This window comes from Aotus nancymaae, unplaced genomic scaffold, assembly GCF_030222135.1.
Source record: "Aotus nancymaae isolate 86718 unplaced genomic scaffold, 86718_ANA_hifiasm-v0.15.2.pri h1tg000010l, whole genome shotgun sequence".
NCBI lineage: Eukaryota > Metazoa > Chordata > Mammalia > Primates > Aotidae > Aotus > Aotus nancymaae.
Genome location: NW_026988421.1, coordinates 1,094,997 through 1,112,192, shown reverse-complemented (window position 1 = coordinate 1,112,192; position 17,196 = coordinate 1,094,997). Strand labels below are relative to the sequence as shown.

Here is a 17,196-nt window from a genome sequence, read left to right as displayed (position 1 = left end):
TAGCCGGGCGTGGTGGCGCACACCCGTGGTCCCAGCTACTCAGGAGGCTGAGGAGGTACCCATCTGGGCCTGGGAAGTCAAGGCTGCAGTGAGTCATGACTGTACCACTACAGTCCAGCCTGGGAAACAGCAAAATAAAGTATAAATTTTAAAACTATAAGCTCATGAGCATATATTCATATAGAAAACATTTTGAAAGGACACACATCAAAATGCTAACATGAGTTACTTTTGAGTAATGGGATTATGGATGACTTATTTTCATTTTTATCTAAAATTTATAGTTTTTCTTTAATAAGTATGGATTTCAAGTCTACTTTTTTATTGTTTTAAAAACAAATTTGGATATAAACTATATTTTAAAAGGAAAAACATTTCAAATGATGTTAATATATCTTTGTTAGCCACTTACTATGCTTTTGAATGATCTGAAATGAGTTTCATAAGTTACTGGCTTAGAAACCATAATTATAAACTTGCTTTGTGAAATTATTAAAGGTCTGTTTTGACATTTTTAGCGCCCATATCCTCCCAAAAGCAATAGCAGATTATAATTAAAGAACAAATTGAAAATGTATCTAATGGAAATACACACACATCAATGCCCAGTCTGTTTCCTCAGGGTGTAAGAAAATGTCTTTTTTCTCCTCTTTTGACAAGAATACAAAGATGAAGCACTTTAAAGGGATAATCCCATTTCACGCTCGTCACGGGTACATCAAGACCCAGTTTAGGGAAATCTATGCGGGTTTTGCCTATTAGCTAATCTGTTTTAGGACCTGTGGTGCTGACAAATTAATTTGGCAGGGAGAAACCGTTCTGCACGGGGCAAGCTCTTCCAGGTAATCCCAGCATGAGGCGGGTTGGACTGGAGAGCAGAGACCGTCCTGTGGCCAGGGATGACTCTGGAGCCAGGGCGGTGAGGCCGAAGGCCAGCTTGGATGCCAGGGCAGCTGTGACAGCAAGTCAGGAGGTGGGTGGGGGGCGGCTGCAGAGAACAACCAGGCCGTGGACAGGATCTCTGTCCACAAAGGCCAGACTAGGCTGGGACTGAGGTGTGGACTACACCGAGGAAGGTCTGGAATTTCTGAGCCTTCTATTTCATGGCCTGCACTAAAATGGTTGAAAACACGAAGAAACTGTTGCCATCCCCCATTTCAGGTACCCAGCGACAAGCTCCTCCATTCCCTTGACAGTTCAGGAACTCCAGCACCCGGATAAAGCTGCGGCTCCTCCACTGTGATGGTTAATATCGAGTGTCAACTTGATTGAAGGATGCCAAGCATTGTTCCTGGGTGTGTCTGTGAGGGTGTTGCCAAAGGAGATTAACATTTGAGTCAGTGCACTGGGAGAGGCAGACCCACCCTCACTCTGGGTGAATACCATCTAATCAGCTGCCAGCTCAGCCAGAATAAAGCAGGCAGAAGAACATGGAGACTGGACTGGCTGAGTCTTCCGGCCTCCATCTTTCTCCCATGCCAGATGCTTCCTGCCCTCAAACATCAGACTCCATGTTCTTCAGCTTTTGGACTCCTGAACTTACACCAGTGCTTTGCCGGGGGCTCTTGGGCCCTCGGCCACAGACTGATGCCGCATCGCTGGCTTCTCTACTGCTGCGGCTTTGGGACTCAGACTGGCTTTCCTGCTCCTGAGCTTGCAGAGGGCCTATTGTGGGGCCTCACTGTGTGATCGTGTGAGTCAATCCTCCTTAATAAACTCCCCTTCATATTCACATCTACCCAATTCTGTCCCTCTAGAGAAGCCATTTACACCCACATTCCGGCCAGCTGCACCTTATCCCTTTTGTCCTTGTCACCTGGTCATGTTTTTCCAGAGCAGAAGGCCTGCTTTGGGCTGGAGGGGCTGTGCACCGGGAGGGAGGGTGCTGACACAGAGGAGTCACACTGCAGGCTAAGGACAAACCCGAGGGCGACCTCCCACCACACAGATGGGAACCGGAGGCTCCAATCAGCCCAAGGACTCATCAAGGACATGTGGGATGGTCGGCGGAGGTGAGATGGAAACTCACGTCTGTCCGACTCTCAAGTGGGGACATTTTCCGAGGGGCAGGAGGATGCCCGGGGACTGTTCTCTACCAAAAGCCAGCTTTGTATAAACAGCGTGAGGGACACACGCCATTTCTGCTACAAAACACCAACAGACACCGCATGGACACCTGCTCTCTCCATAAACGAGGGTGAGAAGGAAGAGTTTACACACATAAAATGAACATGCTGTGGAACTAAGTTTTTTCCCACAAAAGTTAAGATGTGTCTGTCATTTTGAAAAGAGAAGAACAAACTAAAGCTCTTCAGAGAAACTTTTTTTTTTTTTGAGACGGAGTTTCGCTCTCGTTACCCAGGCTGGAGTGCAATGGCGCGATCTCGGCTCACCGCAACCTCCGCCTCCTGGGTTCAGGCAATTCTCCTACCTCAGTCTCCCGAGTAGCTGGGATTACAGGCACGTGCCACCATGCCCAGCTAATTTTTTGTATTTTTAGTAGAGACGGGGTTTCACCATGTTGACCAGGATGGTCTCAATCTCTTGACCTCGTGATCCACCCGCCTCGGCCTCCCAAAGTGCTGGGATTACAGGCGTGAGCCACCGCGCCCGGCCTTTTTTTTTTTTTTTTTTTTTGAGACAGAGTCTCACTCTTTTGCCCAGGCTGGAGTGCTATGGTGTGGTCTTGGCTCACTCCGTCTCCCAGGTTCAAGCGATTCTCCTGCCTCAGCCTCCTGAGTAGCTGGGATTACAGGTACCAGTCATCGAGCCCAGCTAATTTTTATATTTTAGTAGAGATGGGGTTTCGCCATGTTGGCCAGGCTGGTCTTGAACTCCTGACCTAGTGATCCACCTGCCTCGGCCTCCCAAAGTGCTAGGATTACAGGCGTGAGCCACTGCGCCCAGCCACAAAAATCTTTTTTAAGGTCAAAAATGCCAACACCTCCTCCCTCCCTCCCGGCTGTGGCTGTCTGGCACGGACTGACATTTTCGAATCTAGTCACAGCTCGAATCTCACCCAGGTTAATGGAGACATGTCCTGTAATGCTAGATAATCTGTATCCCAGGTGGCTCTTACCGGCCTCCTTTCAACACCTTGTCTTCTTCTGCTCCATCTTTCCCGTGCGGAACTCGTCCCATGACCCAATGCCATGGTTATTTATAGAGTGGGCTCTTCCCAAATCAGTGCCGAGGACGGTCCCTGGAGGGAACACCATCCCTGCAGATAATATGATGCGGACAGGAGCTCATGAACGGGACATCTCAGGAGGCTTCAAACCCAGAGAAAAGAATGCCAGCCTCACCATCAGACAATACATTGAAAACCCAAGAGAAAATGAGTAATTTCTACTTTAATATAAAAGGGATCCTGTCGCTGGTAACTTCAGTTGGGGAATAGACTGGACATTAGCATTAAGTAAAATTCACTTCCAGATTAGAACATTTTAAATATAAAAATAAGTCTTTCAATGAAAGAGTACATAAGCAGCGCTGGGTACATTGGCAAAACAATGAAAAATCACAATGGCAGGGCTGCGTCTGGGTGGGCCTCCACAGGCCATGAGTGCCCACGCTCACAGGAAGTTTGATACAAGACTTTTTGACTTGTAAATAATGCAACTGATCCCCCTCTCAAGCAAGAACATTCGAGGTTGCTCGAATGAGCAACCAATGAGTTGAGTGCTCTTCTGAAGTGACGTGGATTCCTGGTTCTCCTGCAGAGGACGGTGGGTTCGCCAGAATAAGAGGATACACAAACTTCCCCCACCTGCAGAGGGCACCAGCTGCTATCTGAACAGGCAGGTGTGCAGACCCATCTGTAGGAGATTCCCATTTGCTGCAACGTGAAGCGTTCGGAACCGAAGCTGGAATCTTCTTTTTTCCAGCTTGCATCTCCTAATGGTTCTTGGCATGGTTAAAATGTCCCTACAAAGACAAAACAGCACGTGGCGGGAATGGATTTGCCTTGGCCACATTAATACACCTTGGCTATACACCTGCCAACACAAAGCACTACGTTTAAAACGACTGCTTGTGATATCTTAATTTCTGAGGTATCTGTCTATAGATATATTAATATATATTATGTCATAATTAAGATATTTAAAGCATTTCCAGTAGTGCCTGGTATATAGAACATTTTTAATAAATGTTACTTCCCTTCTTTCCTATAGTACTATGAGGAATAACAAGAGAATAAAAATAATATTCATATATTCATGAAATAAATTTTTTAAAAATGTCTAAATATTGAATCAAGATTCAGCACAAAAGCAACACAAAAGTGGCTTCTCTTACCAGGGACATCTGGGAGTAACAGAGGCTCATGGCAATCCCCGCCAGGGCCCCTCCAACCCCCACCCATCTCCTGGAGCAGGCCTCTCATCCCTTCACCTTCACCCACAGAAGTAACTGGGAGGACCAGATGGCTGGGGACAGACAGTTGGCCAGACACTGCACCACTGTGCAATGAGAGGCTCGTCGGCATCTAGGAATCTCTGTCACACTTGGCCACATATCCTGGCACACAGCAGCGTGGCTCCCTGGCCCACAGGCAGAGACAGGCACGGCCTCCCTGTCCTGCAAGGACTCCATCCTCGGGGTAATGGGCTCCTAGGCTGGCTGCAGCCCAGGAAGGGTGGGGTAGGCTGGGTGCTGGGGGAACAAAGCAGTCTGGTCCTCGATGACGTCCCTGCTTCCTGGAAGACAGGGGCTGCCCTGAGCCATGGGGACCAGACAGGAGAGACTTTGGCCTTGCCTGGAGGTACCATCGGACAGCAGAGTACTGAAGTGACACCGATGGCTCCTTCACCAATCATAACGAAATGCTACAGGAGCCAGGGAACACAGCATGTGACCCTGCCTTGTAGAGGGGGCTGAAGAAGGCTTCACACAAGGAGAAGTATCTCGGGTGGAAAACAGAGGAGCAAGAGAATCTTTGGAGGTGGGAGGGTGTATCCCAAGCGGTTAGAATGAGGTTAGATTGTGCCAGGACCAGAGAGGCTGTCTATGGCGACTAGAGCGGGGCTTGTGGCACACATGGCAGGGATGGGAGCAGCCGTCTGGGGGGTCAGGCAGCACTGAGGTGTGAGGGGCCCTGGCTGCCATGGTGAATACAGGTGCTGCATTTATTCAACAGGCCCGCACTTCCCAGAATATTCCGGGAATCACACGTGCAGCAGGTATCCCTTTACAAAAGGACATTTTGGAAACAAGTTTCTTCATGCAATTCTCAAGGTCTTTCATAGTCTAATGGACATCAAATCTCTGAAAGTTAGGGGAAAGTACATAGCATTTCCTGAACTTCTTTGGATAGGAACCTGTTCTGTTGGGAGACTGAGTGCAGGAACCCAGCTGGCGAATCGTGGCTCTGGGCCGTGCACTGAAGGCGCAGTCAGCAGAAGCCTGGGAGGCTCGCTTGGAGGTTTCGTGGGGTGTGCGGGGTCCAAAAGACAGGGGGCTCCTCTTAGGAGAGAGACAGGGATTGAAGGGAAATGCTATTTAATTAACTTCATCATCACCAACCACATAACTCGAAAAACAGGTTTTTTTTTAAAGCTATTCACTGAGGCGTCTTACTCCTGACGCATCCTTCCCTGCCCTGTTCAAGGAGGGGTATATCTGGAAGACATGTTTGAGATGCAATGGATAAAACTTGGGGACAAAGACAGAGCCACATCAATTTGAAGACTGAGACCCAGAATGTTTTTTTTTTTTTGACAAGGTCTGGCTCTGTCACCCAGGCTGGATTGCAGTGTCACAATCACGGCTCACTGCAGCCTCAGCCTCCTGGGCTCAAGAGATCCTTCCACCTCAGCCTCCTGAGTAGCTGGGACTACAGGCACCTGCCATCACACCTGGCTATTTTTATATTTTGTTCATTTGTTTGTTTTTGTAGAGACAAAGTTTCATCATGTTGTCCAGGCTGGTCTAGAACTCCTGGCCTCGGGATCCACCGGCCTCAGCCTTCCAAAGCGTTGGGATTATAGGAGTAAGCCAACGCAGTTGGCCAAGACCTAGAATCTTAGACACAAAGGAGCCTTTAGAAATCGCTCGTTTAAACCTTTTGCCCCTGGTGTGATCTCAAGCCCCCACATCGCCCTACTCTCTCTTCTCGACACATCCCAGTTTGTCTCTGCCTCTCTCAAAGCAAGCAGCCCCCAATGACACCCAAAGAGAAGCCTGCTACTGACCCCAATCTAGACAAGGGCTGGGCCAGTGGGACTTCAGGTCCTCAGACTCTGGGACTCACAGATTGCCCTCACCAGCCACCAGAGGCAGGTCCGATGAGGACCGTCAGGGTCACTGCATCTCAACTGTGGGTCTTACTGTGGACAAGTGAAACGCCTTGCCTCCTGTTTGGTCAGGCTTGAAAAGTGATTTGATAAGCAGTAATGAGAAAACCCTTTCCACTTTTGGTAAAACACAATTCCACGGAGGAAGAGAACAAAATTTGTGAAGAGGAAGTTTTTATTTGCTTCTAACTCTGGGACGAAAAGGGCCCGGGGCCAGCTGTTCCTGGCTGCCCAGCGCCTTCTCCGCACCCTCGGGGCACACGTATGCAGCCTCAGCCCTTCGTTCCTCTCTCATAGCAACGACTTCTTTGCCGGGCCTGCCACCACTCATGTACTCCCTCAAAACGTCCCCTTTTCCTTTCTAGAAGCCTTCCTGACTGGGCTCTCCATGACCTGTCTGTGGGGCCGGCAAGGACAGTGGGGCCAACAGGGACACACCTCACCCCATCTGGGACCATCATGTTAAACACGCAGACTGATGCCTTCACCTCTGGTACATCTAGCTGCAAGGCATCCCTGCAGCCTGCGGGCGGAGAAAACTGTGCCCCGCATCCCCTTCCCTTTTGCTGACGCCAATTTTCCCTAACAGGCAGAGCCCTGGCTGTGGTAGCTCTCTGCCTCTCCGTAGAACCTGTGTGACAGAATGACAGCAGTCCTCTGTGGATTAAAGATGTTGATGGTTCCTGCCATTACTATCTGCCAGAGGAGTCATTTTTTCTTCCTTCAACAGCATATTCATCTTTACTGCCGCAAAACATTGTCCCTTCTCAAGAGAATTCTTCAAAGGCCTACAACAAAAGCTCGGACCACTAAGACAATCACCCGTCTTGGTGGGTATGCATTTGCATGATGACACGTCTTTGTAACACCTGCCACACCCCACGCCGATAGGCATCTGTCATCCTCTTGCCTCATCTTCCTCCCTTCCTTATGCCCCATCATCTTCCTCCCTTCCATGGACCCCATGCCGATGGCCTCATCTTCCTCCCCTCCTTACACCCCATCATCTTCCTCCCTTCCTTACACTCCATCATCTTCCTCTCTTCCTTTTGCCCCATGCCGAAGCCCTCATCTTCCTCCCTTCCTTGCACCCCAAGCAGACGGTCTCATCTTCTTCCCTTCCTTACGCCCCATCATCTTCCTCCCCTCCTTACACCCCATCATCTTCCTCCCTTCCTTACACTCCATCATCTTCCTCTCTTCCTTTTGCCCCATGCCGAAGGCCTCATCATCCTCCTTTCCTTGCGCCCCAAGCAGACGGTCTCATCTTCTTCCCTTCCTTACGCCCCATCATCTTCCTCCCTTCCTTACACTCCATCATCTTCTTCTCTTCCTTTTGCCCCATGCCGAAGGCCTCATCTTCCTCCCTTCCTTGTGCCCCAAGCAGACGGTCTCATCTTCTTCCCTTCCCTACGCCCCATCATCTTCCTCCCCTCCTTACACCCCATCATCTTCCTCCCTTCCTTACACTCCAACATCTTCCTCTCTTCCTTTTGCCCCATGCCGAAGGCCTCATCTTCCTCCCTTCCTTGCGCCCCAAGCAGACGGTCTCATCTTCTTCCCTTCCTTACGCCCCATCATCTTCCTCCCTTCCTTGAGCCCCACGCCGACGGCCTCATCTTCCTCCCTTCCTTACACCCCATGCCGATGGGCATCTATCATGCTCTTGCCTCATCCTCTCTTCCTTCTTGGAGGTGTCAACACTCGAAAGTGGGCATGCACCCTTCTGTACCACTCACAACCCCAACAGGAAATAGATACATGGGCTAACAGGAGACATCACAAGGGGTTACTACCAAAGGGTTCTCACGGAGTTGTCCTGGGAGCCTCGAGGGACAGTGCAGGGGCCAGACCCAAGGCATAAAGTGCCGCAGCGGCTACCAGAACCCAGAAGGAGGACGTGCCACATGCTGCTGGCTCCTCCAGAGGAGCGGTGGCACAGCCAGGGGACATGGCCACATACCCTGCCCTCCCTCTCCATCTCCTGCTGCCTGCCCCAACCCCGCTAGGGGCTGAGCCCAAAGGGAAATGGGAGAGCCCAGGCATCCACAGATGTAAGCCACGCGGGCTGGCCTCCTGCACAGATTGCCGGGAAAGGTGGGCAGTGGATCTGACCCAGAGGGGTACCCAGAACACAAAGCCCAGCCAGGAACTTAACAGAGACTTCGCCTCAGCCATTTTAAATATGGTCAAAGAACTAAAGTAGATCATGGCCAGGTGCAGTGGCTCACACCTGTAATCCCAGCTCTTTGGGAGGCCAAGGCAGGTGGATCAATTGTGGTCAGGAGTTTGAGACCAGCCTGATCAACATGGAGAAATCCTGTCTCTATTAAAAATACAAAATTAGCTGGGTATGGTGGTGCACGCCTGTAATCCCAGCTACTTGGTGGCTGAGGCAGGAGAATCACTTGAATCTAGGAGGCGGGGGTTGCAGTGGGCCGAGATAGCGCCATTGCACTCCAATCTGGGCAACAAGAGTGAAACTCCATCTCAAAAAAAAAAAAAAAAAAAAGATCGTGATTAAGAATTAACGTAAAAGAGAACAATGTCTCACCAAATAGATAATTATCAATAAAGAGAGAATTTTATACATATAAACTAAACAGAAGTTCTACGGTTTAGAAGTATGAGTGAAATTAAATATTCATTCAAGGGGCTCAACAGTAGATTTAAGCAGGCAGAAGAACGAAGCAATGAACATGAAATCAATCGAGATTATCCAGTTTGAGGAACAGAGAAATAAAGAGTGAAGGAAAATGAACAGAGCTTCAAAGAGACCTGTCTGTGCAGCACCATCAAGTGTCCCAACACACACATAAGCCAGAGTCTCAGAGGAAAAGGACACAGAGAAAGGGGCAGAAAGAATATTTTTTAAATAATGGCCAAAACTTCTCAGATTTGATTTGAAAACATTAATCTGTATGTCCAAGAAACTCAATTAACTTCCACTAGGATGAACCCAAAGGGATCCACACCTAGACACATCATAATAAAATGATCTAGAACTAAAGAATCTTGAAGGAAGAAAGGGAGAAGGGACATACTACCTGCAAGTGAGCCCCACTGAGAGCAACAGCTGATTCCTCATCAGACATCACGGAAGTGAGAGGCAGCGAGAGGACATACTACCTGCAAGTGAGCCCCACTGAGAGTCACAGCTGATTCCTCATCAGACATCATGGGAGTGAGAGGCAGCGAGAGGACATACTACCTGCAAGTGAGCCCCACTGAGAGCAACAGCTGATTCCTCATCAGACATCACGGGAGTGAGAGGCAGCAAGAGGACATACTACCTGCAAGTGAGCCCCACTGAGAGCAACAGCTGATTCCTCATCAGACATCACGGGAGTGAGAGGCAGCGAGAGGACATACTACCTGCAAGTGAGCCCCACTGAGAGTCACAGCTGATTCCTCATCAGACATCACGGGAGTGAGAGGCAGCAAGAGGACATACTACGTGCAAGTGAGCCCCACTGAGAGTCACAGCTGATTCCTCATCAGACATCACGGGAGTGAGAGGCAGCGAAAGGACATATCCCAAGTGCCAAAAGAAAGACAGTCAGTTCCTGTTATCCTGCTTCAAAACCCAACAAAACCAATGACATTGAAATTATAATAATAGAGAAATTAAGACGTCCCCGGATAAACAAAAACAGAAAATCTATTGCTAGAAGAGCTGCCTTACAAGAAATGCTGAAGGGGGGCCTTCAGGATGAAATAAAGGACACTAGATAGTAACTCATATCCTCATGTTACAATCATGTGAATAGAGTTTTCTTCTAATTGACTGTTAGCAGTAAAGAAGAGTTTATTTTTATGTGTTCATCTTATATTCAACAACCTTGCTGGATATTAGTTCTAGTGATTTATCTGTAGATTTTCTGGAATACATATATATATATATATAAAATCTCTCCCTATATATACACATATATACGTATATATACACATGTGTATATACACATATATATGAGATTATATATACATATATACATAGAGATTTAGAGATATATCTTAGAGAGATTTTGAGATACAGAGATATAAATCTAAGAGATATAAATCTCTCTAAACTTAGAGATTTAGATATATATGTATATATATACGTATATATGTATGTGTATACGTGACACGTATATATGTGTATACATATGTGTATGTTACATGTATATAGACACGTGTATATATGTATATATACGTATACACGTGTATGTGTATATACACATAAATATACACGACACATATATACGTATGTATATACATGTATATATACATATATATACACACATATATATATAAATCTCTCTCTCTACATATATACGTGTATATATGTAGAGAGACTGGGTCTCACCCTGCCACCCTGGCTGGAGTAGAGTGGCATAATGATAGCTCACTGCAGCCTCCAACTACTGGGCTCAGGCAATCCTCCTGTCTCAGCCTTCCAAAGTACTGGGATTATAATAACGAGTCGCTGTGCTAAGCCTTGGATATTCTATGTAGATAATTATACTATCTGGAAATAATTTAGGCCAGGTATAGTGGCTCACGCCTGTAATGCACTTTGAAAGGCTAAGGTGGGCAGATCACAAGAAGATTCAAATCATCCTGGCTAACATGGTGAAACCCCATCTCTACTAAAAAAAAACAAAAAAATTAGCTGGGTGTGGTAGCACATGCCTGTAATCCCAGCTATTCGGGAGGCTGAGGCAGGAGAATCACTTGAACCCGGGAGGTGGAGGTTGCAGTGAGCAGAGATCGCACCACAGCATTCCAGCCTGGGTGACAAGAGGGAAACTCCATCTCAAAAAAAAAAAAAAAAAAGTTTTGACTTTGCTCTTTCCAGTTCTCATGCCCTTGTTTCTTTGTTCCTTATCACATCATGCCAGCTAGGAGCCCGAGCACACCAAGCAGAAGTGCTAACAGCAACAGCATCCTCGTTCTTTTCTCTTCAACACAGATGTTTCCACTAAGTATCATGTCCTTAATTTTTACCAGGAGAAAACCTTCTATTTCTGGTTTGTGGAGTTTTTGAATATATATCATGAATGGGATTAGCATCTGACTGCACGCTGTTTCTGCATCTAATAGGTGATCTCTTTTTCCCCTTTGATCAGACAATGTAGTCATATTTCTAACGTTAAATCATCCATGTGTTCTTTTATACAGGCTTGTTAAATTTGTAAAATATCTGTGACGGTAGCTTTTTGATAACCTTCCCAGATTCTCCCATTGTTATTGATCTGATGATGTTCTCTGTCCTTGAGTCAGTTTTGGTAACTGAATTTTCTGGGGTAGGGAGAGGAACCCAGTGCAGTGGGTTCCTAGACCTAGTGCAGGCTGTCCACACGCACACCAAGGTGCGTGCCCTTAGCACTCCAAAGATGCTATTCCATAGTCTTCTGGCATCTACTGCTACTAACGAGAGATTGTCAAATTATCATCCCTTCGTGCTTAGCCAAGTCATTTCTCTCTAGCAGCTCTACAGATGTTTCTCTGCCTTTGATGTCCTCCAGTGTCACGATGACATGTCTATGTGTGGATACATCACACCCAAACTCACCACGATTCTCGGATGTACAAAAAATGCTATAAACAATGTAACAAACACTCGTGAAGCATCACATAACTTAGGAGATAAAACACCAAAACACTGCACCTTGAGCCCTTACACTCAGTAGAAATAACCCCCTTATTTCAAAGTTGTTTACCACGCTCACAAAAGTTTTTACGCCTTTAGTATATCGATGCATATATCAATGTTTTCCATGCTTAAAATTATATCTAGATAGTATCATTCTATATAGATTCTTCTGTAATTTCCTTTTTTATCCATTTGATCCATTTTCACTGCTGTGTATAATATTTCATTGAGGAAATATATCACAATTCATTTATCCATTCTATTAATGAACATTTAGGTCGCTTCCGGCTTTTCTTATGCTAACAGTGCTACAACAGACATTTTGTTTAGTTTTGTTTTGAGACAGAGTCTTGCTCCATTACCCAGGCTGGAATGTAGTGGTGGAATCTTGGCTCACTGCAATCTGTGCCTCATGGGCTCAAGTAATTCTCCTGCCTCAGTCTCCCACATAGCTGGGACAACAGGCAAGCGCCACCACACCCAGCTAATGTTTTTGTTTTTAGTAGAGATGAGGTTTCACCATATTGGCCAGGCTGGTCTCAAACTCCTGACCTCAAGTGATCTGCCCGCCTCAGATTTCTAAATACAACTAATATTTTGTATAATCTTTCTTGGGCATCTATTAGGGTATATACCTAGGACTGTAGCTTCTAGGTCACCAGAAATGCCCACCATCAACTTTACCCATTTATATGGCGTCCGAGGAAGTGAACACATCTTTTCACTCTACAACCTCACCCACATTTCTAACACCAGGCATGTTTATTTTTGCAAATTTTATGGTTTAATTTGCAAGCCCTTAAATTACTAAAAGGGTTGAATACTTACTTATATTTACTGGCTGTTTTTAGTTTCCTCTTCTCTGAAATGCCAGGCCAAACAATTTGCCCATTTATTTACTGGATGTCGCTTTGCATATTTATTCAAGATACCCATCTTTCTATTTTGGGCATTGTAAATGTGTTTCCTGCAAAGACCTTTTCTTAGACAACGATGAAGGAATTCTGATATGCAGCGTGTCTTAATATATGTAGTCAGATTCTATATTTTCTTTTTTTTTTTTTGAGATGGAGTTTCGCTCTCATTGCCCAGGCTGGAGTGCAATGGCACGATCTAGGCTCACCACAACCTCCACCTCCTGGGTTCAAGAGATTCTCCTACCTCAGCCTCCTGAGTAGCTGGGACTACAGGCATGTGCCACCATGCCCAGCTAATTTTGTATTTTTAGCAGAGACGGGATTTCTCCATGTTGGTCAGGCTGGTCTTGAACTCCCAACCTCAGGTGATCAGCTCACCTTGGCCTCCCAAAGTGCTGGGATTACAGGCATGAGCCACTACGCCCGGCTGTCATATTTTATATTTTGTACTGAAAATGTTAAAAGGGTTTTTTCCCCCATATTTAGGCTCTTATTAACTCTCACCCCCGCCCCCACCTCCTAGAATTGATTTTGTGTGAGGCAGGGATCTAGTCTTATCTTTCCTCATATATGGATAACTGATTGCCTTGGCACAATTTATAGGCTTATATAAATCTGATTCATAATGGCTTCAAACTGCCATATATGCATGTTTAAAGATATCACTTCTATTTCACTGGTTAGTCTATGCTTGGGCCAGTAACATATTGTCTTAGTGGTCACAGCTTTGTAATATATCTTGATATTTGAAGGATATTTTCCCTCACTTGTTATTCTACCTCAAAATTGTTTGACCATATATGCCTTTCTTCAATTCTGGAAAATTCTCAGCCATTATCTTTTCAACTATTCTACTCAAAGATTCTCTAAAGTCCTTCCTTCTGGATTTCCTAATGGGCCTTCTCATTCTTTCCTCTATGGCTACGAATTACATTTTCATACTTTCCATCTTTTTATCTCTCTTGCTACACTTGGGGGGATTTATCCAGCTCTATCTTCTTCTAATTCACTAATTCTGTCTTTAACTGTGTCTAATCTGATGACTTTTTAAAAAAAACTTCAATGAACATATCATGAACTTTTAGTTCTTCTTAAAAAAAAACTTCCACTATTTTTGTCAAACTGTTTTCCTTTCTTATTATGGTTCAATTTCTTTTTAATCATTTTTCAAAATGTAAAATAACTACAGTATACCTCAGAGGCATTGCAGGCTTGGTTGCAGAACACGGCAATAAAGTGAGTCACACAAATTTTTTGGTTTCCCAGAGCATATAAAAGTTTCGTTTTATAATATGCTGTAGTCTATTAAGAATGCAACAGCATTCTGCCTAAAAAAAAGTACATACCATAATTTTAAAATACTTTATTGTTAAAAAATACAGACACAAAAGCATGAGGTGACAGTATCCTGTTGGGAAAATGGTACCAAATAGACTTGCTCAATGCAAGGTTGCCACAAATCTTCAATGTATAAAAACCACAATATCTTCAAAGCATGATAAAGTGAAATGTAATAAAATGAGGTGTGCCTTTACTTTATATCAAACTTCAGGTTCTTCTATTATTTCAGATTCCTGGAGATTTAAGATTCTACTGCCTGCCATATTTCCTGACCCCTCTTCTCACCATGGTAGTAGATTTGTTTATGTGCTTATTTTTCTAATGTGATGTTATCCTCAGCGGGAGCTGCTTTATCTCCGAATCTCCTACGTACTGGGTGGTGGAAGCACGTCTACAGGACATTTCTGCATCTGCCGCCACCCAAGGCCTTAAGAACTTCAATGGTCTGCAACTGCTTCTATGTCAGTGCTTCTCCTTTTGGTTCCTATATAACTGAAATAAAATAAACTTGGAACCCAGAGGAACCCACCGGGAGTGCTCGCAAGATGGCCGATTAGAAGCAGCTCAGGATTGCAGCTTCCAGTGAAAGCGTGGAGGATGAGTGGACACCACATTTCCAGATGGATTTTTATTGCCCACAGACCAGGAGATTCCCAGGCGGAGGAGCCCCACGGGTCGCCAGCGTGGCTGGTTTGGCCCCCACACCTGTTTTGGCTGGCGCCCCGCGCGGCAGTTCTCCGTATAAAATACATGGGTCTGGGCGCCATTTTAGCTGGCGATTGGAGCTCCTGGGAGACAGAGTCACCCATACATCTGATTAAAAAGGGGACCAAAACAGGGAGCCAGGCCAGGAGATTCCAGGGCAAAAAAGCACCACGAATCTTAGCGTGGCTGTTTCAGCCAGCACAGTGAGTCGCCACACGGGAAATCACACAGATCCCAGTGCCTTTTCAACAGGCAATTGGAACACCTGGGAGACAGAATCGACCGTTCAACCAAAAAAAGAACAAAAAGGGGGGCTCTGAGGCAGGGAGCCAGGTGATCAGGCTTGGCTGGTCCCAACCCCACAAAAAAACAGCAATCGGAAACACTGTGGATCGAGAGTTTCACAGCAAGCACAGCTGAACCCAGGACGGTCCACTTCTGTGGGGGAGGGGCATCCGCCATTACTAAGGCAGTCCACCACTACAGAGGTAGTTTGCCATTGCTGAGGCAGCCCGCCATTACAAAGAGAGTCTGCCATTATAGAGGAGGGCCACCATTGCGGAGGCAGTTCTAACTACACCTATATGAACAGGACTGCAGGGAAGTTCACGTGGCAGCTGGGCGGAGCCCACAGCAGCTCAGCAAAGCCTCTGCAGGCAGACAGTGACTAGGCTGCCTCCTTGCTGGGCAGGGCAGCCCTGAAAAAAGCCAGCAGCACAACAGAAACTCATAAATAAAGCCCTAACTCCCTGGGACAGAGAACCTGGGAAAAAAATAGGGGGTTCATGAGTTCTGCTGCAGCAGACTTAAACATACCTGCCCAGCAGCTCTGAATGAACAACGGAGCTCAGAGCTCAGCACTTGAGCGCCTATAAAGGACAGACTGTCTCCTCAAGCAGCTCCCTGACCCCCGTGTATCCAAAGAGTCACCTCATAAAGGAGAGCTCAGACTGACATTTGGCAGGTATCCTTCTGGGACAAAGATAGCAGAAGAAGAAACTGGCAGCAACCCTTACTGTTCTGCAGCCACTGCAGGTGATCCCCAGGCAAGCAGGGCCTGGAGTGGACCTCAGCAGTCCTACAGCAGAGGGGCCAGACTGTTAGAAGGAAAACTAAGAAACAGAAAGAAATAACTTCATCATCAACAAATGGGACATCCACTCAGAGACCCAATCTGAGAGTCAACAACTACAAAGACGACAGGTGGATAAATCCACAAAGATGGGAAGAAACCAGCGCAAAAAGGATGAAAACACCCGAAACCAGAACACCTCTCCTCCTACAAGGGATCACAACTCCTCACCAGCAAGGGAAAAAGGCTGTATGGAGAATGAATGTGATGAATTGACAGAATCAGGCTTCAGAAGGTGGGTAATAAGAAACTTCTGTGAGCTAAAATAACATGTTCTAATCCAATGCAAGGAAACTAAGAACGTTGAAAAAAGATTTGATGAAATGCTAACGAGAATAAACAACTTAGAGAGGAATATAAGTGAACTGATGGAGCTGAAAAACACAACACAAGAACTTCGCAAAGCATATACAAGTTTCAACAGCCGAACTGACCAAGCAGAAGAAAGGATATCAGAGGTCGAAGATCAACTCAATGAAATAAAACGAGAAGGCAAGATTAGAGAAAAAAGGGTAAAAAGGACTGAACAAAGTCTCCAAGAAATATGGGACTATGTGAAAAGACTTAATCTATGTTTGATAGGTGTATCTGAATGTGACGGAGAGAATGAATCCAAGCTGGAAAACACTCTTCAGGATATCATCCAGGAAAACTTCCCCAACCTAGCAAGGCAGGGTAATATTCAAGTCCAGGAAATACAGAGAACACCACAAAGATATTCCTCAAGAAGAGCAACCCCAAGGCACATAATCGTCAGATTCACCAGGGTTGAAATGAAGGAGAAAATGCTAAGGGCAGCCAGAGATAAAGGTCAGGTTACCCACAAAGGGAAGCCCATCAGACTCACAGCACATCTCTCAGCAGAAACCCTACAAGCCAGAAGAGAGTGGGGGCCAATATTCAACATCCTTAAAGAAAAGAACTTTCAACCCAGAATTTCATATCCAGCCGATAAAGGTCAGGTTACCCACAAAGGGAAGCCCATCAGACTCACAGCACATCTCTCAGCAGAAACCCTACAAGCCAGAAGAGAGTGGGGGCCAATATTCAACATCCTTAAAGAAAAGAATTTTCAACCCAGAATTTCATATCCAGCCAAACTAAGCTTCATAAGTGAAGGAAAAATAAAATCCTTTGCGAACAAGCAACTACTCAGAGATTTCATCA

At 45.9% G+C, this 17,196-nt stretch overlaps 1 protein-coding gene across 5 annotated transcripts in view; it reads right to left on the bottom strand.

Annotated features, from left to right (window-relative positions):
- Window positions 1-301: 301 nt before the first annotated feature.
- CUNH10orf143 (chromosome unknown C10orf143 homolog) overlaps window positions 302-17,196 on the bottom strand; it is a 53,974-nt gene continuing 37,079 nt past the window's right edge. For 2 of the 5 annotated variants that reach the window (XR_010341709.1, XM_064373726.1), the window contains one exon: window positions 3,339-3,927. Coding sequence is in view for 1 of the 5 variants with exons in the window: in XM_064373726.1 (XP_064229796.1) it covers window positions 3,898-3,927 (30 nt within the window). In the remaining 4 variants the exon portion in view is untranslated. Of the gene's footprint in view, window positions 1,302-3,079; window positions 3,273-3,338; window positions 3,928-17,196 lie in introns of those variants that run through there. The other 3 variants (XR_010341710.1, XR_010341712.1, XR_010341711.1) reach the window with 3 other exon arrangements.